The sequence below is a fragment of the Colobus angolensis genome, unplaced genomic scaffold (assembly GCF_000951035.1).
Source record: "Colobus angolensis palliatus isolate OR3802 unplaced genomic scaffold, Cang.pa_1.0 Scaffold19, whole genome shotgun sequence".
NCBI classification, from domain to species: Eukaryota; Metazoa; Chordata; class Mammalia; order Primates; family Cercopithecidae; genus Colobus; species Colobus angolensis.
The window spans coordinates 9,679,675-9,702,121 of NW_012115043.1; the positions used below are offsets into that span (position 1 = coordinate 9,679,675).

The 22,447-nt window shown below is 34.9% G+C and overlaps 1 protein-coding gene across 2 annotated transcripts in view; it reads left to right on the forward strand.

Moving 5' to 3' along the window:
* Window positions 1-22,447, forward strand: part of VPS13C (vacuolar protein sorting 13 homolog C (S. cerevisiae)) — a 187,757-nt gene that overhangs the window by 126,325 nt on the left and 38,985 nt on the right. For both annotated transcript variants that reach the window (XM_011940470.1, XM_011940469.1), the window contains 9 exons: window positions 665-825; window positions 1,861-1,982; window positions 2,474-2,768; window positions 4,079-4,468; window positions 6,751-6,855; window positions 7,551-7,715; window positions 9,238-9,366; window positions 9,940-10,073; window positions 11,672-11,798. In XM_011940470.1, coding sequence (XP_011795860.1) covers window positions 665-825; window positions 1,861-1,982; window positions 2,474-2,768; window positions 4,079-4,468; window positions 6,751-6,855; window positions 7,551-7,715; window positions 9,238-9,366; window positions 9,940-10,073; window positions 11,672-11,798 — 1,628 coding nt within the window. The remainder of the gene's footprint in view (window positions 1-664; window positions 826-1,860; window positions 1,983-2,473; window positions 2,769-4,078; window positions 4,469-6,750; window positions 6,856-7,550; window positions 7,716-9,237; window positions 9,367-9,939; window positions 10,074-11,671; window positions 11,799-22,447) is intronic.

Below are 22,447 nucleotides of genomic sequence, written 5' to 3' on the forward strand. Positions count from 1 at the left end.
CAGGATGGTCTCGATCTCCTGACCTCGTGATCCACCCGTCTCGGCCTCCCAAAGTGCTGGGATTACAGGCTTGAGCCACCGCGCCCGGCCGGTGTGGGCTTATTTTTAATAAAATGTGAAAAAACTTTTTGCTGCGGATATCTGGAGATACAATATTTGAAACATGTAATTGCTAACCTCTTGTTTCTTGTTTTCTAAACTTGAGAAAATTAAACTTTATTAAGAAGTGCTTTACGAAACTAGATTTTTATGCCCTTAAATAACATATATATATAATGTATGTTATATTATATATATATAAAAAATGTGTTTTTAAAAAGATAGGAGTTTAATGAGGAGAGAAAATAGCTATATTCAGAAGTCTTACAGTATTGACACTGTGACAAAGAAAAAGATTGCTATATAATTGAGAGAATAAGAAATAAGTTGGATTTTGTTTTTATATTCAAAACCCCAAGAAAAATTGTTTTCAGTCAAAAATTTTATAGCAGTAACTGGTCTCTTTTTTTTAGTTTGTGTGTCTTAGAAAAGCAATTTGTAGTGATCGTTTCTAGTGATGAAGAAAAATGCTCATCATTATTTTGAGGTACTAATGATTATTCTGTCATAGAGAAACATTGGCAAATTAATATTTGAAATTCTTTTCACTTATGCACTGCCTTAGTACCTCATGGGTATACAGAAGTTGCAAATATCCCTGTGGCCAGACCTGGACGGCGATTGTATAATGTACGGAATCCCAATGCCAGTCATTCTGACTCTGTCTTGGTGCAGATTGATGCAACTGAAGGGAATAAAGTAATTACCCTTCGCTCTCCTCTACAGGTAATACTTCAAAGTGAATTGTATCCCTTTCAGTGTATCAAGAAATGTTAAATCATTTAACTGAATATAGGAATATAGTAAAACTTCATTAGGTCAATGCTGATTATTCAGAAATAAATAGTAATTATTCAGAAATAAATAGTAAATGGAAATGGCTTCTTTTTACTGTCCAGCTTGCTTTGGTAATATTTATTTTAAATGTCTATAGTTTTGTTTACTTAAAGCTCATTTTTGTTGTCTGTCTTTTAAGATAAATTTAAAATTAATGAAGCTTTTTTTGGTATATTCCTTTAAATATTCAGAACTGAGAGTTATTGTAATTGTAGTTAGGAAACATTCCATTCTCTCTGTATGTCAGTTGGATTATATTTTTCAAGTATGTATGAAGGCATATTGGAATGATCTGTTCCTCTGAAAAACATTTTAGCATCTTAATCTGTGTAAATATTTTTTCTACTTTATAAGGTTTTACCCAAAGTTTTTCTTTTTCTGTGTATTGCTACAAGTTTCGGCATATGGTCAACAAAAGAAATTTTTTTTTTCCTACCTGTAACATCAGATAAAAATGAAAAGGTTTCAAATTTTGGACATTGTTATCTTTTAGTTTGTTATTTGTTCCAATGCATAACAGACTGTTGTCAAGAAAAGATAGTTGTACTATTTTTCTCATGATTTTTTTGCTATCCATTTTTGTTTAGTTTTTACACATGATGCATTGAGAAAAGATTGTCTTGGAGAAAAAATGGCTTAAATCTTCAGAGAATAATACATATTTGAAAGATAATGTAGACTAATACTAAACATAAGCTTATAATATATGGAACATTTGAATATCTTAGTTTTCAACTGCCACTTAAACATTATGTTTAATATATGTAGCACTTAAATACCCTAAAATTTTTCAATTGCCAATAAAAGTATCTTCCAATATTGAGTTTGAAATTTTTTAGATCTAAAAGTATTTGTTTGTGGCTCTCATTTTTCTTTCGAACTTACATATCTTTAAAAAAACTTGTATTTGTTTTTGTCCAACAGATCAAAAACCATTTCTCCATTGCATTTATCATCTATAAATTTGTTAAGAATGTTAAGCTATTGGAGCGCATTGGGATAGCCAGACCTGAAGAGGAGTTCCATGTTCCTTTAGATTCATATAGGTAGATAATTCTTGAAATGTATTGGACTTTAAATGTACTGAGTTGGGGATTTATATTCTGGAAAATAACTTCATATTTTTATTATCTAAAGATTGGTAAAAGCCAGTTTTAAGACATAATTTAGTCTTCCATTGAGATACACATTTATATTATCATTGAATTTATCAGGTGAAAATTCCTTATTGTGTATTTGGTATCAGAATTTTTCTGAGTATTCTTATTAGATTGCCTTTGTATTTGAAATGAAAAATTTTTTTAAGTTGTCTTTGTTTACAGAGTTTTTTTGTTTTTTCTTAGGAAAGTTCCTCCATAAGTTAGCTATGTGATTTTGGATGAATTTCCTGACCTAAAGCCCTGGTTTCCTCATCTATACATCTGTAAAAATAGGAATAACAGCACCTATCTTGTAGAGTTGTCAGGAAGATTTAATGAGATTCTTTTTTTTAAGTTCTGGATCAAAACTTTATTGTCACTGTTTCCTCCTCCTGCAGATGTCAGTTGTTTATCCAGCCAGCTGGAATCTTAGAGCATCAGTACAAGGAATCCACCACTTACATTTCTTGGAAGGAAGAACTTCATAGGAGCAGGGAAGTCAGATGCATGTTGCAGTGTCCATCAGTAGAAGTCAGCTTCTTACCTCTCATAGTGAATACAGTTGCTGTGCCTGATGAATTAAGCTACATATGTACACATGGGGAAGACTGGGATGTAGCTTACATTATTCATCTTTATCCTTCTCTCACTTTGCGGAATCTTCTCCCATATTCTCTAAGATATTTACTTGAGGTGTGTCTCTTGCATTTTGCTTGATTTTTATTGTTGCCCAGAGTAAATTCTGATTTTGTTTTATGGCATTTTTGATTGAGGTCAGTGTTTTATATAGCGTATGTGTAATGTGTAATGCCTTCATGACATTAATGATAGCAAAAACTGGCATAACGTTTACTATGTGCTAGGAACTGCTCTGTGTACTTTACATGTACTAGCCTATTTACTGTTTATAATAACCTCCTGATGTAGGTACTGTTGTTAGGCCCATTTTACATATAAGAGAACTAAGTTGAAATGGGTTAAGTGACTCGCTCAAGGTCTCATAGCTAGGAAGTGGTAGAGCTGGGATTTGAACCTAGGCAGTTTGGCTTTTTGATCCCTGCCTCTTTACTGCATCTTCCTTAAATTAAGAAGCATGATCATCTCTTTATTAATTAAGTAAAATTCCATTAACTAAAATAGAGGAAAAAAATGAGAAAATATTTCATCTTAAAGTTTTTATTTTAAAGTCAATATTGTGATTATTTCTTCAAGGTTCTGTTGAAAATAAATCTTGGAAAATAAAAAAATAATTACTGTCTTAAGTAGTAAAGATTTTCTAGTAATGTTGTATAATAAATATTTTAAAATTTCTGTATGGCGGTATATTTTAAAATACTAAAATCTGGAAAGTGTTTGGAACCTACATTTTTTTTTATCTGACAATGAGCCATTCCTGAGTTGTGGAGACAAAAATTAATTAAACGAATTAAATAGTATTTATATAAGAGTATTTTGTAAGAATTACATAGTATTTATATAAGAGGGGTTTTTAGTAAGGAAACCTGGTTTATATGTTATTACTCACTTTTCAAGTAGTTCCACCTTACTTAGATAACTTGTCAGAGTAATTTTTTACCTGAAAAGTGAATAAGAATAGTTTTCTTATTCCATTCATATGGGAACCATTAGGCATGGTCTATAATTAGAGGATAAAACTGAAGACCAGGCAGTTAAGTGGCTCATTTAATGACATAGCTCTCATGGACAACAGCCAGGCTTTCTGAATTTGGTCTTTGACTCTTGATGTAGACCTGATTTTTTCACAAAACTAATGGCTATTAGCCTCCTAATGGCCACAATCAGTTTCTGCCTTTGGCTATGGGGTAGTATTTTGTTTTTAGTCCTTAGTGAGTACTGGACATTTGTAAAATGTAAGCGTGATACTTCACAGAAGACTGCAGTTTACCTGCATCTGGTAGGTTATTTAGCGTTTGTGAAAAATATGAATTTTGTTATTTCAGAGGTTTTAAAAAGTTACTAAGCAAATTTTTGGTTGTTTTTAGGGAACAGCAGAAACTCATGAGCTGGCAGAAGGCAGTACTGCTGATGTTTTGCATTCAAGAATCAGTGATGAAATAATGGAATTAGTCCTGGTGAAATACCAGGGCAAAAACTGGAATGGACATTTCCGCATACGTGATACACTTCCAGAATTCTTTCCTGTGTGTTTTTCTTCTGACTCCACAGAAGTGACGACAGTTGACCTGTCAGTCCACGTCAGGCGAATTGGCAGCCGGATGGTGCTGTCTGTCTTTAGTCCCTATTGGTTAATCAACAAGACTTCCCGGGTTCTTCAGTATCGTTCAGAAGATACTCATGTGAAACATCCAGCTGATTTCAGGGATATTATTTTATTCTCTTTCAAGAAGAAGAACATTTTTACTAAAAATAAGGTGTGGTTTTGTTTACATAATAAGTTAAAGCAGATAAATTCCTAATCTAGAAACTTGGGAGTCATTTGCTTTCCCTAAAACCATGCTAACTTATTTGCTAAATGCCATTGGTGTGAATTAGGTTCAAGGAGACTTAAGAAAAGCATAATCAAGTGGGATATTAGGAACCAATAGGTTTTCTGAGACTGAGTTGCCTTTTTCTCCAATGCCTAGTTACCTCTGTTCTTGAAGTAGTAGTAGTAGTAGTAGTAGTAGTAGTAGTAGTAGTAGTAGTAGTAGTAGTAGTAGTAGTAGTAGTAGTAGTAGCAGCAGCAGCAGTAGCAGCAGCAGTAGTATAGTAGATAGAATAGCTTGAATTTATTTACTTTACCGGTGATGAAATGGCATTTCTAAAGAAGTTACCATTGAATTTGGCGTATATTAGATGAGTCTTCCTATGTGTGAAGCACTCAGCCAGGCCTTTGGGAGAGAAACCTAATGCCTAAGCCTTGTCGTTTATACTCTGGTCCCTTTTTTCCTCTTCAGGCTCATGTTTTGGTATCCCTCACCACACACTTTCTCAAGGACTCACCTCTAGGCTTTTGTATATGCTGCACCCTTTGCCTACAGTGCCTCTTCCCCTGTTTTTTTTTCTGTCTTCCTCATCATCCCTGATTATCTGCTGTTCATCCTGTCATTCTGCTCAAGCCTGATATATATGAAGATTTTCTAACCATTTAAAATGGGCCTAGACTTCCCATCCACGTTCTTACAGGAGTAGTGGTTCTCAAATTTCAGTGTATATTAGAATCACCTAAAGATTTTTTTTTTTTTTTTTTAATGAGATGGAGTTTTGGCCAGGCTCGGTGGCTCATGCCTGTAATCCCAGCCAGCACTTTGGGAGGCCGAGACTGGTGGATCACCTGAGGTCAGGAGTTTGAGACCAGCCTGACCAACTGGTGAAACCCCGTCTCTACTAAAAATACGAAAATTAGCTGGGCATGGTGGCAGGCCCCTGTAATCCCAGCTACTCGGGTGGCTGAGGCAGGAGAATCACTTGAACCTGGGAGGCAGAGGTTGCAGTCAGCTGAGATCGTGCCATTGCACTCCAGCCTGGGCGACAGAGTGAGACCCCATCTCAAAAAACAAAACAAAACAAAAACAAAAAAAGAAATGGAGTTTTGTTCTTGTTGCCCAGGTTGGAGTGCAATGGCCTGGTCTTGGCTCACTGCAACCTCTGCCTCCCGGGTTCAAGCAATTCTCCTGCCTCAACCTCCCAAGTAGCTAGGATTACAGGTGCCTCCTGCCACACCCTGCTAATTTTTGTATTTTTAGTAGAGATGGGATTTCACCATGTTGGCCAGTCTGGTCTCAAACTCCTGACCTCAGGTGGTCTGCCAGCCTCGACCTCTCATATTGCTGGGATTACAGGTGTGAGCCACCGCACCCGGCACCTGAAGGGTTTTAAACGCTGATTACTGGGTCCTGTCTCTACAGTTTGATTCAGTAGGTCTGGGTATGGTTTGAGACTTTGCATTTCCAACAGGTGATGCTTTGGGAACTCCACTCTCTTTGAGTGTTGGTTAACACATGGTATTGTAATTGCTTGTTTATGTGTCTGACCTCTAGTTTTCCTCAAGTTTTTTACAAACTAATTGGGTGGATGAGGGTGAGATTAATACAAGGGCAAGGGCACAGTTTGATCTCTTCTATAAAATTTTATCTAAATCCCGGAATCAGAAGTAAACTATCCTCTCACCTCGATAGCATTTTTTGCCTCTTATATGGCTCTTATCCCATTGAGTCTTGTATCATAATTTTTAGTATGTATTTCCTAGTCTCTCTGTCTCGTTGGAAGCTCATTGAAGGCAGGAACTGTGTCCTGTTGTCTTCCATTCTGCCTATCACAATGTCTTTAATGTAGTGTCTGCTGAATAATGTTAAAGACATAAATTCTCTATATGCTAAGACTCTAAAAATTTGTTAGCTCTGTATCATAAGTCTATCACTGGAAAACATCATTTTGCATTATAATAATTCTTAAAAACAATACAGAATCTCATTGGTATCTAGGTTTACTATACTCATTGCATAGGTGAATGAGAAAGTCAGAACTATGTTTTTGTTTTATTGTTCCCTAGAGTTTTTTGTGGCTCTGTTACCTGTTTCAGTATGGCTTTGATTATATTTTTCTGTGTCCCACAGTACTAAAGAAATTTCTAGTAGTCCAGCAACTTTCTCTCAAATAAAATTATTAAAATGTTTTAGTTTTCTTATATGACGATATGTGCTCTCTGGTTTAGGTACAATTAAAAATTTCAACTAGCGCCTGGTCCAGTAGTTTCTCATTGGATACAGTGGGAAGTTATGGGTGTGTGAAGTGTCCTGCCAACAATATGGAGTACCTGGTAAGATTCTGCTTCCTTATTTACCTTTGATTCCATTCGCCTTTTCTACAGTTCAACAAACAAGTCGGCTCCTAAAGTGTACAGAAATTTGAATTTAAAGTGATAATGTGGAAGGAGGGCCGTTATCACTACAAATATTTATGGTCACTGATACCAGAACAAAACCTGAATTTGTCTAAGTTTAAGACAGTGAGTTTAATCCATCCAAGTGAGCAACTTGGTAAATATTCACAGTATGCTAGAATCCTTATTCTATACCACCCCTTGCCAGACATTTCTTAAATCTTAAATTTGACTAGTATGAAAATTTTAATAATGTGATGCCAATTAACCTATTTTATTACTACTTCAAAATTTTTATTTTACTAATAACAGATAATAAAGCTTGTACACTAATTATAAAGCAATTTATGTTTGAAATTTTAAAAAGTAGAGAACGCTAGACATACTAAGTCTGTCATTGCAAGTCATTAAATTACTAATTGATATTTCTTGAATTGTTTCTGATGGAGCAAAACTAAGGAACTAAAATTTTTTTTTCTTAGACGATAATCTGTAGTAGAATGTAACTTGTAGTTGCTTTATTTAAGAATTATTATTTTAAAATATGTTAAGTTTGTGTGTGAATGAGGGGATGTGTGTATATTTCAAAGACATTGCATAAACTGGAAAATAAGCTTGTTTCCTTTCCACAGGTTGGTGTTAGCATCAAAATGAGCAGTTTCAACCTTTCGCGAATAGTTACCCTGACTCCCTTTTGTACCATTGCAAACAAGTCATCATTAGAACTAGAAGTTGGCGAGATTGCATCTGATGGCTCAATGCCAACTAATAAATGGAACTATATTGCTTCTTCAGAGGTAACATTTTTCTTTATTACAACTGGTTCCTAAAATATAGAAGTAAATATTGACATCTAAATAAGAATTGTATATACCTTTTTTTCCGACTCTATCATATTTATGTGTTGAAATATGACAGCCAGCTTCTAAAGATTTTTTTCATACTATATTTTTAAAAAAAGAAGAAAAGTTTTGATAATACTTACACTAGCCCAGTCTAGATCATTAATAGTTTTTTCTAATTCTTCCTATATGTGTAGAATGTAGCTATGTACTGTAAAAAGTACATAGAGATTATGTACTATATGGTGTCTCCACAGTCAAGATAATGTCTCTATATTCAAGAAGATATTATCTTAAAAGAGTAGTAAAAGTCAGCACATGGAGAGATAGATAACACATGCTAAGTTATAGGTGGTTATAGAATTTCTGAATAGGTGAGCTGGAAATTTCTTTGAAAATTAGCTACAATTCCGCCCTCTCACTTTACTGAAACAGAGACTTTTCCAAGGTCGATAAAGTCATTAGTCGTTGAAATCGTGGTGTTATAGATCAAAAGATAAATGTTTCACAGAAAAGGTGGGATTTGAACTAAGCTCTTCATGCTCAGTAAGATTCCAGGAGGTGAAGCAAATGGGGGAATGTGTGCCAGAACAGGACAGGTGCAAAGATCAGCACTGGTGCTTGATCTTGACTGAGTTTTCAACCAAACCAGCTGACTCTCCGGATAGATGAAGGTCACTTTCTACTGTTTAAAAAAGATTCTAAAATTATTTTTAAAATATTTAGCAAAAGACTCAAAAGGAGGGATTCTAATTATAATAAACAAAAAGCTCTAAGAGCATGGTGTGTTCAAGACACTTAAAATGATCTCCTTAAACTCAGCAACAAATAAATGCTTCTTTTTTTTTTTTTTAAATCTTTGCTGTGGGTTTGATTACGATAGTATTTTTTTATTCAGAAATGGAATTTACCTAGTATTCTATAACAGAAGGACATTTTGTGTTAGGAATGAAATGTTCAGTAAAAACTGAGGCTTAAAGAAGTAAGTGTATGGTCTGATTAATATCAGACAGCTAGGAGGATGGTGTCAGAACTTCCAGCAAGGTCTGTGGTGTTCTTTCCTCTGCTTTCAATTGTCTTTCTGGTTTATCTAGGATAAGATACTCTGTGAAAGAATTCATTGTGTATTAGTGAATTAAAGTGGATATACACAAAAGCAAATGAGATTATAATTTTTAAATACAATTTTTAAATAATAATGAATTTTATAATTCTTAACAGGCTCTTCATTTTCTCATACTGCAATTATACCATAAATACATATAGACTAATATATCTGTATTCTCCTGATGCAATTTCTTTGGTTTCATAGTCATTATATTGTCAGTAATCTTACTAAGAGATGTGGAGAACATATTTTTAGAAGCTTCATAATAATTTAATCAAGATCAGAATCAGAATTGAAAATTTAATTAATGTCTTATTTATTATATTACAGTGTTATCCTTAAGACTGATAATAACTTTTATATTTTTAGTGCCTTCCATTTTGGCCTGAAAATTTGTCAGGCAAACTTTGTGTGAGAGTGGTGGGCTGTGAAGGATCTTCCAAACCGTTCTTCTATAACCGACAGGATAATGGCACTTTATTGAGCTTAGAAGATCTGGTAAGTTTTAATATTTTAAATGTCTTTGATTTTTAAAATTTGCTTTGAGATATTTCAGTAAACCATGCTATCAAAATTTACTGGTAATTATTTGAAGGTCCTGCTGTATCAATATGTAATGCCAACATATATTTGTAACAGATCAGAGCCAGTTTGCTTTTCAGTAAGAACTTAAGAAAACAGGCCGGGTGGGAAGCTCACGCCTGTAATCCCAGCACTTTGGGAGGCCAAGGCAGGCGGATCACGAGGTCAGGAGTTCGAGACCAGCCTGGCCAATATGGTGAAACCCCATCTCTATTAAAAAGTATAAAAATTAGCTGGGCATTGTGGCACATGCCTGTAATCCCAGCTACTTGGAAGGCTGGAGCAGGATAATTGGTTGAATCTGGGAAGGGGAGGCTGCAGTAAGCTGAGATGGCGCCACTGCACTCCAGGGAGACTCTGTCTTGGAAAAAAAAAAAAAAGAAAAAAGAAAACAAAACTTTTGTGTTTTACATAATATTGAAATTCCATATGTAAGTGTAGATTAAACCAGTACATCAAACATACTTTCTTTTTTCTTTCCTACAATAGAATGGGGGTATTTTGGTGGATGTAAACACTGCCGAACATTCAACTGTCATAACTTTTTCTGATTACCATGAGGGATCTGCTCCTGCCTTGATAATGAACCATACACCATGGGACATCCTCACATACAAACAGAGGTATGAGAAAAAAGGGTTAATAGGAAATACTTTTATTGGTTCACAGTAACTAATGGGAAACACTTTGGTTTCATATTCAGAATGTTTTTAGATTTTAGAAAGGTGATATGGAACAGGTGGTGTTAATGTCTAATATCCTTACATGTTTTGAGATAACCCTCTGTAAACACATTAATATTTCTGCAGCAAAACTGATGAATATTCACGTCAAATGGCATAAATAGAAATTATTAATAGTTTTGTATCAATTCAGGTCAGGTTTTGCTGCCAAATGAGTTTTGACACCAAATTTCCAGAAAAATCTTTGGGGTTTTAGAGCTTTTTAAATTTCAAAATGGCAGGTAAGGGAGTGAACCTGTTTGAGTATTCCCTTTCCTGGTAACTTGGTAATGCTCAGTGAACCTCTTCCTATAAATCTGTATTTAGTTTTTTTGGGTAGGGGTAGTAGAAGGTTAAATGAGAAGATGATGAGTAGATAGTGGTGTTGAATGTATAGCATTGGCTGATAGGAATTTCATTGTTCTTGCCTTTGCTGTCATTTGGTTTGGATGATGTCATTATTTAATGGTAGAGAATTTAAGCCCTTAAAATATCTAATAATTTTATTTATAAAATTATATATATTTGTATTAACATATGTATATATATTTATACATATATACACACACATAAATGTATGTGTATATGTAAATTTCTTAAAGATTTCCCTAGTCTTGACTCTAATGGAGTGAATCCAGTGAGAGATTTAAAAGTACAGATTAGGATTAAAACCTAGTTGGATTACTTTTTTTCTCCCAGTTCTCTGGAATATTTTTTGCATTAAATGGACAAATACTTTACTTAAACTGTAATAATCATTTTTAAAGTCTCCTGGGAGTCTTGTTAAGATGCAGATTTTGATTCAGTAGCTTTTGAATGGGGCCCAGGACTTTGCATTTCCCACAAGTCCCCAGGTAATGCTTATTCTGCTTGTTTACAGACCACACTTTGTGTAGTAATGGTATGAACATATTTTTTTTTGTTGCTGCAACCCATAATATATCTTAAGTATTTTATTTTATTAAAAAGCTTAACTGGTCGCAGTAATGCGTACCTATAGTCACAGCTACTTGAGAGGCTCGGGTAGGAGGGTCTCATGAGCCCAGGAGTTTGAGACTGTAGTGCAATATGATCTTGCCTGTGAATGGCCACTGCATTCCAGCCTGGGAAACATAGGAGACCCTGTCTGTAAAAAATATATTTAAATTTAAGCACTGAGTGAAAGTTCTGCTACTAAAGATATTTACTCTTCACAGCCATTTCTACAGGTGGACTCTGATCTGGCAATCTGTTTACCCTAATGAATTCCATTGGTATGATTCCACTTGGATCAATTCTGAGTACACTGAAGCTTCAGAAAGGGCAATATTCTCTTTCCCCAAGCTTAAAAACCATTAATTTATTAGATATTTTAGGGTACTTGTTTTTAGGTAGAGTTGTGTTTTATTAACCAAAGGAATTGCATAGGACTTTTGTGCTAATCCCCTCCTCAGTAAACTACGGGTTTGGATTTCTTAACTCCAAGATAATTCTGATTTTCTCTGTTCATCGTGTTTCAGTGGGTCACCAGAAGAAATGGTCTTGCTGCCAAGACAAGCTCGGCTTTTTGCGTGGGCAGATCCTACTGGTACCAGAAAACTTACATGGACATATGCAGCAAATGTTGGGGAACATGATCTGTTAAAGGTATCATTTAATGTGAATGAGCGCTCTATGAGTTACCTGCCAGTGAAGGAAGTAGAGAAGCTATCTTCAATGACTCCTTGTCCTAACTGAACTAAAAGTGAATTGGAAGTATTTCCAGCATAAGTAGCTTTTGGACTTTAGATGGCAAATACTATAGTTCAAACCACTATATTATCTTAGATCAATCAAAGTAATTTATTTACAATTAAAAAAAATAGACCTGCTTTATCTTGCCCACCTAAAGACCAGTAAAGCACCTTTTTTTTTTACCAATTTTAAAAGGAAGGAATTGTAAGACTAAGTTGAAAACAACTTTATTTTGAGCATACCTCTGCCACTTTCGGCTATGAGTTTTTAAAGGATGTTTTCCTAAGCACAGCTATATATTTTGTTAATTAATGGAGTCTGATAGTATGCAAATTATCGCATGTAAGAAATTTAGTGAAATATTTATTGAAACAATATTTAGGTAGCTGACTTGATAAAATATGTTATTTTTTAGACTCTTAGCCTCTGAAAGGGCCCGAAGAATTCGTATACCAGCCTCCCATCTGATACAGGAATTGCTCCTGCATTAGTAATAGATCATCCAGTTTCTGTATGAATATATTCCATGATGAAAGAGTTTATATAGTGTCATTGTGCATTGTTCATTGTCCAGTAATGCCAGCTGTTAAAAGGCTTTCTTGACTTTTGCTTTAAAATGGTAATTAGCCAGCAGTTATTGAATTATCCTCATTTCTTCTCTCCTCACATTTGATACTACTCAGCAACTGTAGCTCCCAGTAAGTAGCATATAGATACTAGAGAGAAGGTGGCAATGACTTTCTGGAGGAAGATATAAAGGTTTGTGTATAGAAGCAGATCCAGGAAGAATTCTGTTAACAGCATGGTCAGGGATTTCAGTTTTTAATGTTCCTCTTCTATTTGGTGTTAGAGAATGAGAGAGTAGGAAGAGAGGGTGATTCCACCTCGGTCAGCAGATAGTCTGCCACGTATTGAAAATTGAGCTATGAGCAAGGAAATTGTTCATGTCCTTGTCCACTCAGTTGATCAAAGAAGGGGGTTCTTAGGCCCAAGTGGACATGACAGGGGAGTTCAAAGAAAATTATACATTGTTGGCAAACACTAGGTTTACACAGATCTTTCCTCATTTAAGTGTGATAAATAGAAAAAATCCCAACATGGGCTTTATGAAGAAAATACTTCATTAGAAAAAGGTAGCATTATCCTGTTTATTCAGAGGGTAGTTGTACCTCTGAAACATTTTTTACTACAGGACCAGAAGAAGCATTTCAAAATGTATACCTGGCATCCTCAACTAAGTTATAAAGACGTGACGACTATGAAATAAGAGAAAGCAAGGTGAAATAAAAGACAAAGACAGCAAAATAAAGTGTAAGGGGAGAGGGGAAACTATATTCTGTGCATACTATATATTTATATCCCATTTAATCCTAAATTTTATTGGAAAAATGATAAAGATTATATCTTTTTAAAAAACCTGTCAATTAGTAGAACTCAAATCAGTGAGAAAGGAATTTCAAAACAATGAGAAAATGAAAATAAGTAAAACTTTGCCATTACAGTAAAGGAAAGAAACCTAAGAAAGTATATAATAAATGACAGATATATTTTATTGAGGACATATCATATATTGATGTTTTTATATATTATTACTAATTATTATGATAGGAATTTTGAACTGCTGGTTGGAATTCAAAATCAGATCTGTCTGACTTCAAAGTCTGTGAACTTTTTCTACTAGACCATGCTTTCCATCAGTTATGTCAGTAAATGAAAATGGTTTAAATTCTATTAAAAGATAAAAATATTCAGATTAAATTAAAAAATAAGATTTAACTGTAAGTTGTTTACAAGAGTTCTATTTCAGCCATGCTAACAGAAAATTATAACCATGAAGAGAGATGGTAGAGATGTAACAAGCAAATGGAAGTAAAAACAAAGTAAAGTTGTTGATTTTAATTTCTTTTTAAAAATTCATACATAATAGTTGTACATTTTTGAGGGGTACATATGATATTTTGATACATACATAAAATGCGCAATAATCAAATTGGAGTAATTGGTGTATCTACCACCGTAAACATTTCTCTTTATATTGGGAGCATTCCACATCTTCTCTTCTAGCTATTTCGAGCTGTAGAATACATTAGTGTTAACGATAGTAACCCTACTGTACTAGCTAATGCAAGATCTTACTCTTTCTGACTATATTTTTGTACCCACTAACCAACCTCTCTTGTTCCCTCCCATCCCCTTCTCATCCTTTGGTAACCAACATCAACTCTCTATAAAATAAAATACACTTTTTTTTTTTTTTAGCTCCCACATATGAGTGAGAACATGCGCTCTTTGTCTTTCTGTACCTGACTGACTTCACTTAACATATGACCTCCAGTCCTATCCATATTGCTGCAATATTTGACAGGATTTCAGCCATTTTTATTACTGAATAATATTCCATTCTGTATATGTAGCACATTTTCTTTATCCATTCATCTATTGATGGACATTTAGGTTGGTTCCATATCTTAGCTATTGTGAATAGTGCTGCAAAAAATATGGGACTGCAGATATCCCTTCAGTATCCTAATTTCCTTTCATTGGGATATATACCAAGCAATAGAATTGCTGGATTATAGTTCTATTTTTAGTTTTTTTTTTTTGAGACAGAGTCTCGCTCTGTCGCCCAGGCTGGAGTTCAGTGGCGCGATCTCGGCTCACTACAAGCTCCGCCTCCCAGGTTCCCGCCATTCTCCTGCCTCAGCCTCCCGAGTAGCTGGGACTACAGGCGCCCGCCGCCTCGCCCGGCTAATTTTTTTTTGTATTTTTAGTAGAGACGGGGTTTCACCATGTTAGCCAGGATGGTCTCGATTTCCTGACCTCGTGATCCGCCCGTCTCGGCCTCCCAAAGTGCTGGGATTACAGGCTTGAGCCACCGCGCCCGGCCTATTTTTAGTTTTTTGAGGAAACTCCATACTGTTTTCCGTGTAGCTCTACTTACATTCCCATCAACACTATACAAGTGTTCCCGTTTCTCTACTTCCATGCCAACATCTATCTTTTTTTTTTTTTTAATTGAAGCCTCTAACTGGGGTGAGATAATCTCATTATGGTTTTGACTTGCATTTCCCTGGTGTTTAGTAATGTTGAACATTTCTTCATATACACGTTTGCCATTGTATGTCTTCTTTTGAGATATGCCTATTCAGATCTTTTGCCTGTTTTTAAATCAGGTTTTTTTTTTTTTTTAAGGAATTCAAAGCACTCCGCCAAGCTTGTGTAGTATTTTGAGTTCCTTATATTTTCTGGTTATTAATCTCTTATTAGACAGGTAGTTTGCAAATAATTTCTCTCTTTCTGTATATTGTTTCTACTCTGTTGATTGTTTCCTTTACTCTGCAGCCTTTTAGCTTAATGTAATCCTATATGTTTGTTTTTACTTGTGTTGATTGTGCTTTTGAGGTCTTATCCAAAAAGTCTTTGCCTAAGCCAATGTCCCAAAGCATTTCCCCAATGTTTTCTTTAAATAGTTCTATGGTATCAGGTCCTAGATTTAAGTCTTTAATCTATTTCAGTTTTATTTTTGCATATGGCAAGAGGTAGGGGTCTAGTTTAATTCTCCTGCAGCATATGGTTATCCAGTTTTCCCAGCACCATTTATTGAAGACACTGTCTTTTTCCAGTAAATTCTCGTGCCGCCTTTGTTGAAGCTGAGTTGGCTGTAAATGCATGGATTTATTTCCGGGTTGTCTATTCTGTTCCATTGGTCTGTTTTTATGCCACTACCATAATGTTTTCGTTACTATAACTTTGGTATATTTTGAAGTCAGTTAGTGTGGTATGTCCAGCTTTATTCTTTTTGCTCAGGATTACTTTGGCTATTCAGGTTCCATATGAATTTTAGGTTTTCTCTGTTTATGTAAAGAATATCATTGGTATTTTGATAGGGATTGCATTGGTCTTGTAGATCGCTTTGGGTAGTAGAGACATTTTAACAATATTAAAATCTTTTAAACCATGAATAAGGGATATCTCTTCATTTTTTGGTGTCCTATTTTATTTTTTTCATTAGTGTTTCATAGCTTTGTACATTTTGGTCAAATATTATTCCTAGGTATTTTATATATTTTTCATAGCTATTGTAAATGGTATTGCTTTCTTGATTTCTTTTCTAGTTTGTTTGTTGTTGGCATAAAGCTGTGCAATTGGTTTTTTTTTTTTTTTGGAGACAGGATCTCTCTCTGTCACCTGGGCTGGAGTACAGTGGTGTGATCATGGTTCACTCCAGTCTCAACCTCCCAGGCTCAGGTAATTCTCCCACCTCAGTCTCTCGAATATCAGGGACTACAGTTGTGCACCATCAAGCCTAGCTTTTTTTTTTTTTTTTTCTGTCGAGACGGAGTTTTGCCATGTTGCCCAGGCTGGCCCCACATTCCTGAGGTCAAGCGATCCACCTGCCTGGACCTCTGAAAGTGCTGCGATTACAGGCATGAGCCTCTGTGCCCAGCCATTTGATTTTTATATACTGATTTTGTATCCTGAAAATTTACCAAATTTATCTGTTGGGTTAGGTTTTGTTTTGTTTTTCTTTTTTTTTTTTTTAATGTGTGTGGAGTCTTTAGGTATTTCTAAATATGTTGTTTGTGAGTAAGGATAATTTGACTTTTTTTTTTTTTTTCAAATTTGGATGCCTTTTTTTTTTTTTCTCTTGCCGAAGGGCTTTGACTAGGACTTCAGTATGTGAAATAAAAATGGTGAAAGTGGGCATCCTTGTCTTGTTCTAGATCTTAGAGGAACGGCTTTCAAATTTTCCCTCTTCAGTATGGTGTTAGCTGTGGGTTTGTTATATATAGCCTTTATCATTTTGAGATATGTTCCTTCTGTACCTAGTTTGTTGAGAGCTTTTCTCATAAAGCAATATCAGTTTTTTTCAATTGCTTTTTTAGCATCTATTGAAATGATCACGTGGTTTTTGTCTTTGATTCTGTTAATGTCATGTATCATGTTAGTTTGCATGTGTTGAACTATCCTTGCATCCCTAGGATGAATCTCACTTGATAATAGTGATGGATCTTTTTAATGTGTTATTGCATTCTGTTTGCTAGTATTTTGTTGAAGATTGTAGTTGTTGTTATATCTTTTTCTGGTTTTAGTAATAGGTTAACGCTGGCCTTGTAAAATCAGTTCAGAAGTATTCCCTACACTTCAGTTTTTTTTTTTTTTTTTTGAAAAGTTTGAGTAGAATGGTTATTAGTTCATTTTTTTTTAAGTGTTTGGTAGAATTCAGCAGTGAAGCCATCAGGTCCTTGACTTTTCTTTGAGGGAAGACTTTTTATTATTGCTTTGATCTTGTTACTTGTTGTTGGTCTGCTCAGGCTTTGTGTTTCTTTTAAAATAATTTTTTAAAATTGACATAATAGTTGTACATACTTATGGGGTACATAAGGATATTGTGATATATCTGTAATGTATAGTGATTAGATCAGGGTAGTTAACATATTCATATCTCAAACATTTATCATTTCTTTGTGTTGGGAACATTCAGCATCCTTTTTCTACTAGCTATATGAAACTGTGTAATAATATTGTTAACTATAGTCATCCTACAATGCTGTAGAACACTAGAACTGATTCCTCCTATCTTGCTGTAATTTTGTATCCTTTAAGAAATCTTTCCTTATCCCCACTTCTCCCTATCCTTCCTAGCCTCTAGTATCTGCTGTTCTAATTTTTACTTCTATGAGACCAACTGTTTTTTAGCTACCACATATGAGTGAGAACATGCAGTGTTTAACTTTTTTTTCCTGGCTTATTTCACTTAACATGATGTCTTCTAGTTAGGTTTTCTGTTTCTTCAGGGTTCATTATTAGTAGACTGTATGTGTCCAGAAATTTATCTCTGTCTTCTCTGTTTTCTAATTTGTTGGCAGATAGTTGTTCAAAATAGTCTCCAATGATCCTTTTGTATTTCCTTGGTATCAATTTTTATGTCTCCTTATTCATGCCTGATTTTATTTATTTGAGGTCTTCTCTTTTTTTGTAGTCTAACTAAAAGTTTGTCCATTTTATCTTTTCAAAAAACTTTTTGTTTCTTTGATCTTTTGTGTTTTTTAGTCTCAATATTATTTATTTCTGCTCTGATCTTTATTATTTTTCCTTCTACTAATTTTGGTTTTGGTTTATTCTTTTCTAGATTCTTAAGGTATATTGATAGGCTGTTTATTTGAAATCTTTCTACTTTTTTGATATAGGCATTGATTGCTGTAAACTTCCCTCTTTGTGCTGCTTTTGCTGTATCCTATAGATTTTGATATATTGTGTTTCCATTTTCATTTGTTTTAAGAAAATTTTATATTTCCTTCTTACTTTCTTAATTGACTTATTCAGGAATATATTATTTAATTTCTATGTGTTTTTATACTTTACAACTTCCTCTTGTTACTGATTTCCAGTTTTATTCCATTATGGACAGAAAAGATACTTGATATAATTTCAACTTTTTTGAATTTTTTGAGACTTGTTTTGTGGCCTACCATATGGTCCATGTGCTGATGAGAAGAATGTATATTCTGCAGCAGTTGGATGAAATGTTCTGTATATGCCTGTTAGGTCCATTTGATCTGAAGTGTAGTTTAACTCCAGTGTTTCTTTGTTGATTTTCTGTCTGGATGATCTCTCTATTACTGAGAGTGGGGGTGTTGAAGTCCCCTATTAATATTGTATCTCTTCCTTTAGATCTGTTATTATTTTCTTTATATATTTGGCTGCCCTGATGTTGGGTACATATATTTACACCTGTTATATCCTCTTGCTGAATTGACCTCTTTATCATTATGTAGTGACTTTGTCTCTTTTTACAATCTTAGCCTTGAAATCTTTTTTATCTGATGTAAGTATAGCTACTCCTACTCTTTTTTTCTTGGTTTCCATTTGTGTGGAATATCTTTTTCTATCCCTTCACTTTCACCTTATGTGTGTCTTTATAGGTGAAGTGTGTTTCTGGTAGACAACATACAGTTTTTTCCTTTTTTTTATTTACGCAGCCACTCCATTCCTATTAATTGAAGAATTTAGTCTATTTACATTCATTGTTATTATTGATAACTAAGGACGTACTACTGCCATTTTGTTATAGGATTTCTGTTTTTTTGTTTGTTTGTTTGTTTTTTGTTTTGAGACAGAGTCTCGCTCTGTTGCCCAGGCTGGAGTACAGTGGTGCAATCTCAGCTCACTGCAACCTCCACCTGCTTGGTTCAAGCAATTCCCCTGCCTCAGCCTTCTCTAGTAGCTGGGATTACAGGTGCACACCACCACGCCTGGCTAATTTTTTTGTATTTTTAGTAGAGACGGGGTTTCACCATGTTGGCCAGACTGGTCTCAAACTCCTGACCTCAGGCAATCCATCCACCTCAGCCTCCCAAGGTGCTAGGATTACAGGCACGAGCCACTGCTCCCAACCTTTCTGATTCTTTTATAATCATAATCTCTTTCTTTCTTCTTTTCTTACTGTCTTCCTTAACGGTTAAGTGGTTTTTCTCTGACAGTATGTTTTTAGAGACAGTATGTTTTTAGTTCATTGCTTTGTATTTTTTGTGTATTTATTATAGGTTTTTGCTTTGTGGTTACTATGAGGCTTACGAAAAACATCTTATAGACACAATACATTATTTTAAACAAATGACAGCTTGACTTTGATCAGAAAGGAAAACAAGGAAACCAAAAAGGAAAAACTAAAAACGCTACACTTTTAAGTCCATCCCCCATACATCTTGACATTCTGTTGTCTCAATTTACATCTTTTTTATATTAAGAGGTCGCTGTAATTATTATTGATAGATTTGTCTTTTAGTCTTCTTACTAGATATATGAGTGGATTATACACCACAATTATGGTATTAGATTATTCTGAATTTGTCTGTGTACTTAGTTTTATCAGTGAGTGTTATGCCTCCAATTTTTTTTTTCATTTTAACATCATTTGCTTTCATATTGAAGAACTCCTTTTATCATTTTTAGTAAGATGGGTCTAGAGGTAATGAATTCCTTCAGCTTCTGTTTGATAAAAACTTTATCTCTCTGTCATATTTGAACCATAGCTTTTTTGATACAATATTCTTCATTTGCAGGGTTTTTCTTCCCCTTTGAATGTGTTGTCCCACTGCCTCCTGCAGGGCATGGTTTCCTGAGAGGTCAGTTGCCAGACAAATTGCAGCTTCTTTATATGTTATTTGCTTCTTTTCTTTTGTCACTTTTAGGGTCCTGTCTTTGTCACAGGTCTTTTAGAGTTTGATTATTATATGCCTTAGGGTAGTCTTATTTGGATTGAATCTGTTTGGTGATCTATGACCTTTACTTGTATATTTCTATCTTTCTCCAATAGGGAAAGTTTTTTCTTATAAATTCTTTAATTAACTTTCTGCCCCTTGCTCTTTCTCACCTGTCTCTTGACCACCAGTGACTCTTAGATTTACTCTTTTGAGGTTATTCTCTATATTTTGCAGGTATTCTTTGCTCTTTTTTATTCTGTTTTCTCCTCTGTATATTTTCCAGTAGGCTGTCTTAGAGCTAACTGATTCCTTCCTCTATTTGACCCAGTCTGCTATTGAGAGCCTGTAATACATTTTTCAGTTCAGCAAATTTATTTAGTCATTCCAGCATTTCTGTTTAATTTTATTATTTCAATCTGTTTCAATTTCTCTGATAAATTTCTTAATTGTTTTTCTGTGTTGTCTGGAAGTTGCTGACTTTCCTAGAATTGCTACTTTGAATTCTTGATCTGAGAACTCACACGTGGCTGTCTTATCACAGTTTGTCACTGGTACTTTGCTTTGTCTATCTGGGGAGGCCATGGTTCCCTGCTTGCTGTTTCTTTTTGTGGATACGCGTCTATGGCTTTACACTGAAGGATTATTTATTTATTCCAGTGTTTGTTCTCTGGCTTGTTTTGGTCTTTCTAGAGTATGTTTGCTTAGAGGTCCTTTGCAGTTGCCTATGGGTCTCCTTTATCCTAGGTCACTGCTTCCTATTATTAGCACTAGATGGTGGCATAAGTCCTGGTTTGCTTCAGTTCTCAGAAACATTTGGCAGTACTGTCTCCAGTGGTGGGGAGGGGGTTGCATCTCAAAGGGGATATCCCAGCTATGTAGGAAGCCTGCCCAGTGGTTCCTCCTCAGAAGATTTATGGACTGTGCCTCCCACAATGTTGTGCTCCTGAACAGCCACTCTGAATAGGCATCTCCTTTGGCTGAAATAAAGAGCAGAAATTCTTGGGCTGGAGTTTTTAATCCTGCTTCCCATCTTTTCCTGTAGCCTCCACTGGGGGTTTTTCTTCCTAAGGCACTTGTGATGCTTCCCATGGGCTGAGTCAGGAGTGGTTTTTCTGCAAGAAAACCCAAGATGTGGGGAAGCTGGCTTTCTACTTTGATCTCACTTTATCCAGTGTAGAAATTGTGAGCCAAAGAGAAATTTCCTGCATGCAGTGCCAAGCAGATTTGGGGAGAGGCATTGTAGGTAGAGGAATTCATTTCTCTTACCATCTGCGTGGAGCTTTTCTCTTCTCTGTGCCTCCAGGAATTGTGTCAGCCTCAGGTTCAAGTTCTGGGATACTGCTGGTGATAATCTTGGCACTAGAAGTTTATGTTTGGTTTTCTGTGATAAAGAGTGAAGCCACATTGCTTCTACTCTTCCATTTAGGAGGTATCACCCTCTGTTGATTTTAATTTCTGACCATTTCAAAGCAAAATTATTAAATAAATAATGATAATGTGACAAAGGAGTGATAGCCATAAACCTTCATGCAATGAATAGTATTGCATCAACATGTAAAACTTAAAATGCTAGAAATTAACTGAAACACAATCACCTGGGGATATTTTATTGTACTTCATTTAATTTTTAACACAAGAAATAGATGAAAAACAAGAGTCAAATAATATTGGAAGAATAACTGTGAACTAAGATACATAGCACATTTTGTAGTTTACAGATATAGAAATCACCTTCTTAATAGGTATGTTTGAAAATTTGATCTCTTGTTAGAATAAAAAAACTGGGCAGGCTTCGTTGATTATATAATATACCTTGAAAGTATTAGTAAATTTTGAACGTTAGTGATGCTCAACTGTCTTATGCTCGTGGTAACTTCAGTTGTTTTTGTTTTTTGTTTTCTCCCCTGGAAAGCATGGAATAGAAAGTACATAGTAGGTACTTGTACTCCTTATTGAAATGAACTGTTCTATTTTCATTAAACCTAGAATGAAGTGGAATTTATTATTTTAACCTCTGAAAACACTGACCAAATCAAGCCGTATATTTTTAAGTGCTACATACATTTTAAGTGCTTCACCAGTGTGATTCACATAAATATTTCCTATGTTATAGATCATGAAAACATAAAAATAAGCTAGGCTGGTTTTGTCTGAGGTTACATTTCTTTTTTTTCTTTTTTTTTTGAGACATAGTGTTGCTCCCGTCGCCCAGGTTGGAGTGCAGTGATGCTATCTCAGCTTACTGTAACCTCTGCCTCCTGAGTTGAAGCAGTTCTCCTGCCTCAGCCTCCTGAGTAGCTGGGATTACAGGCGCCCGCCACCATGCCTGGCTAATTTTTGTATTTTTAGTAGAGA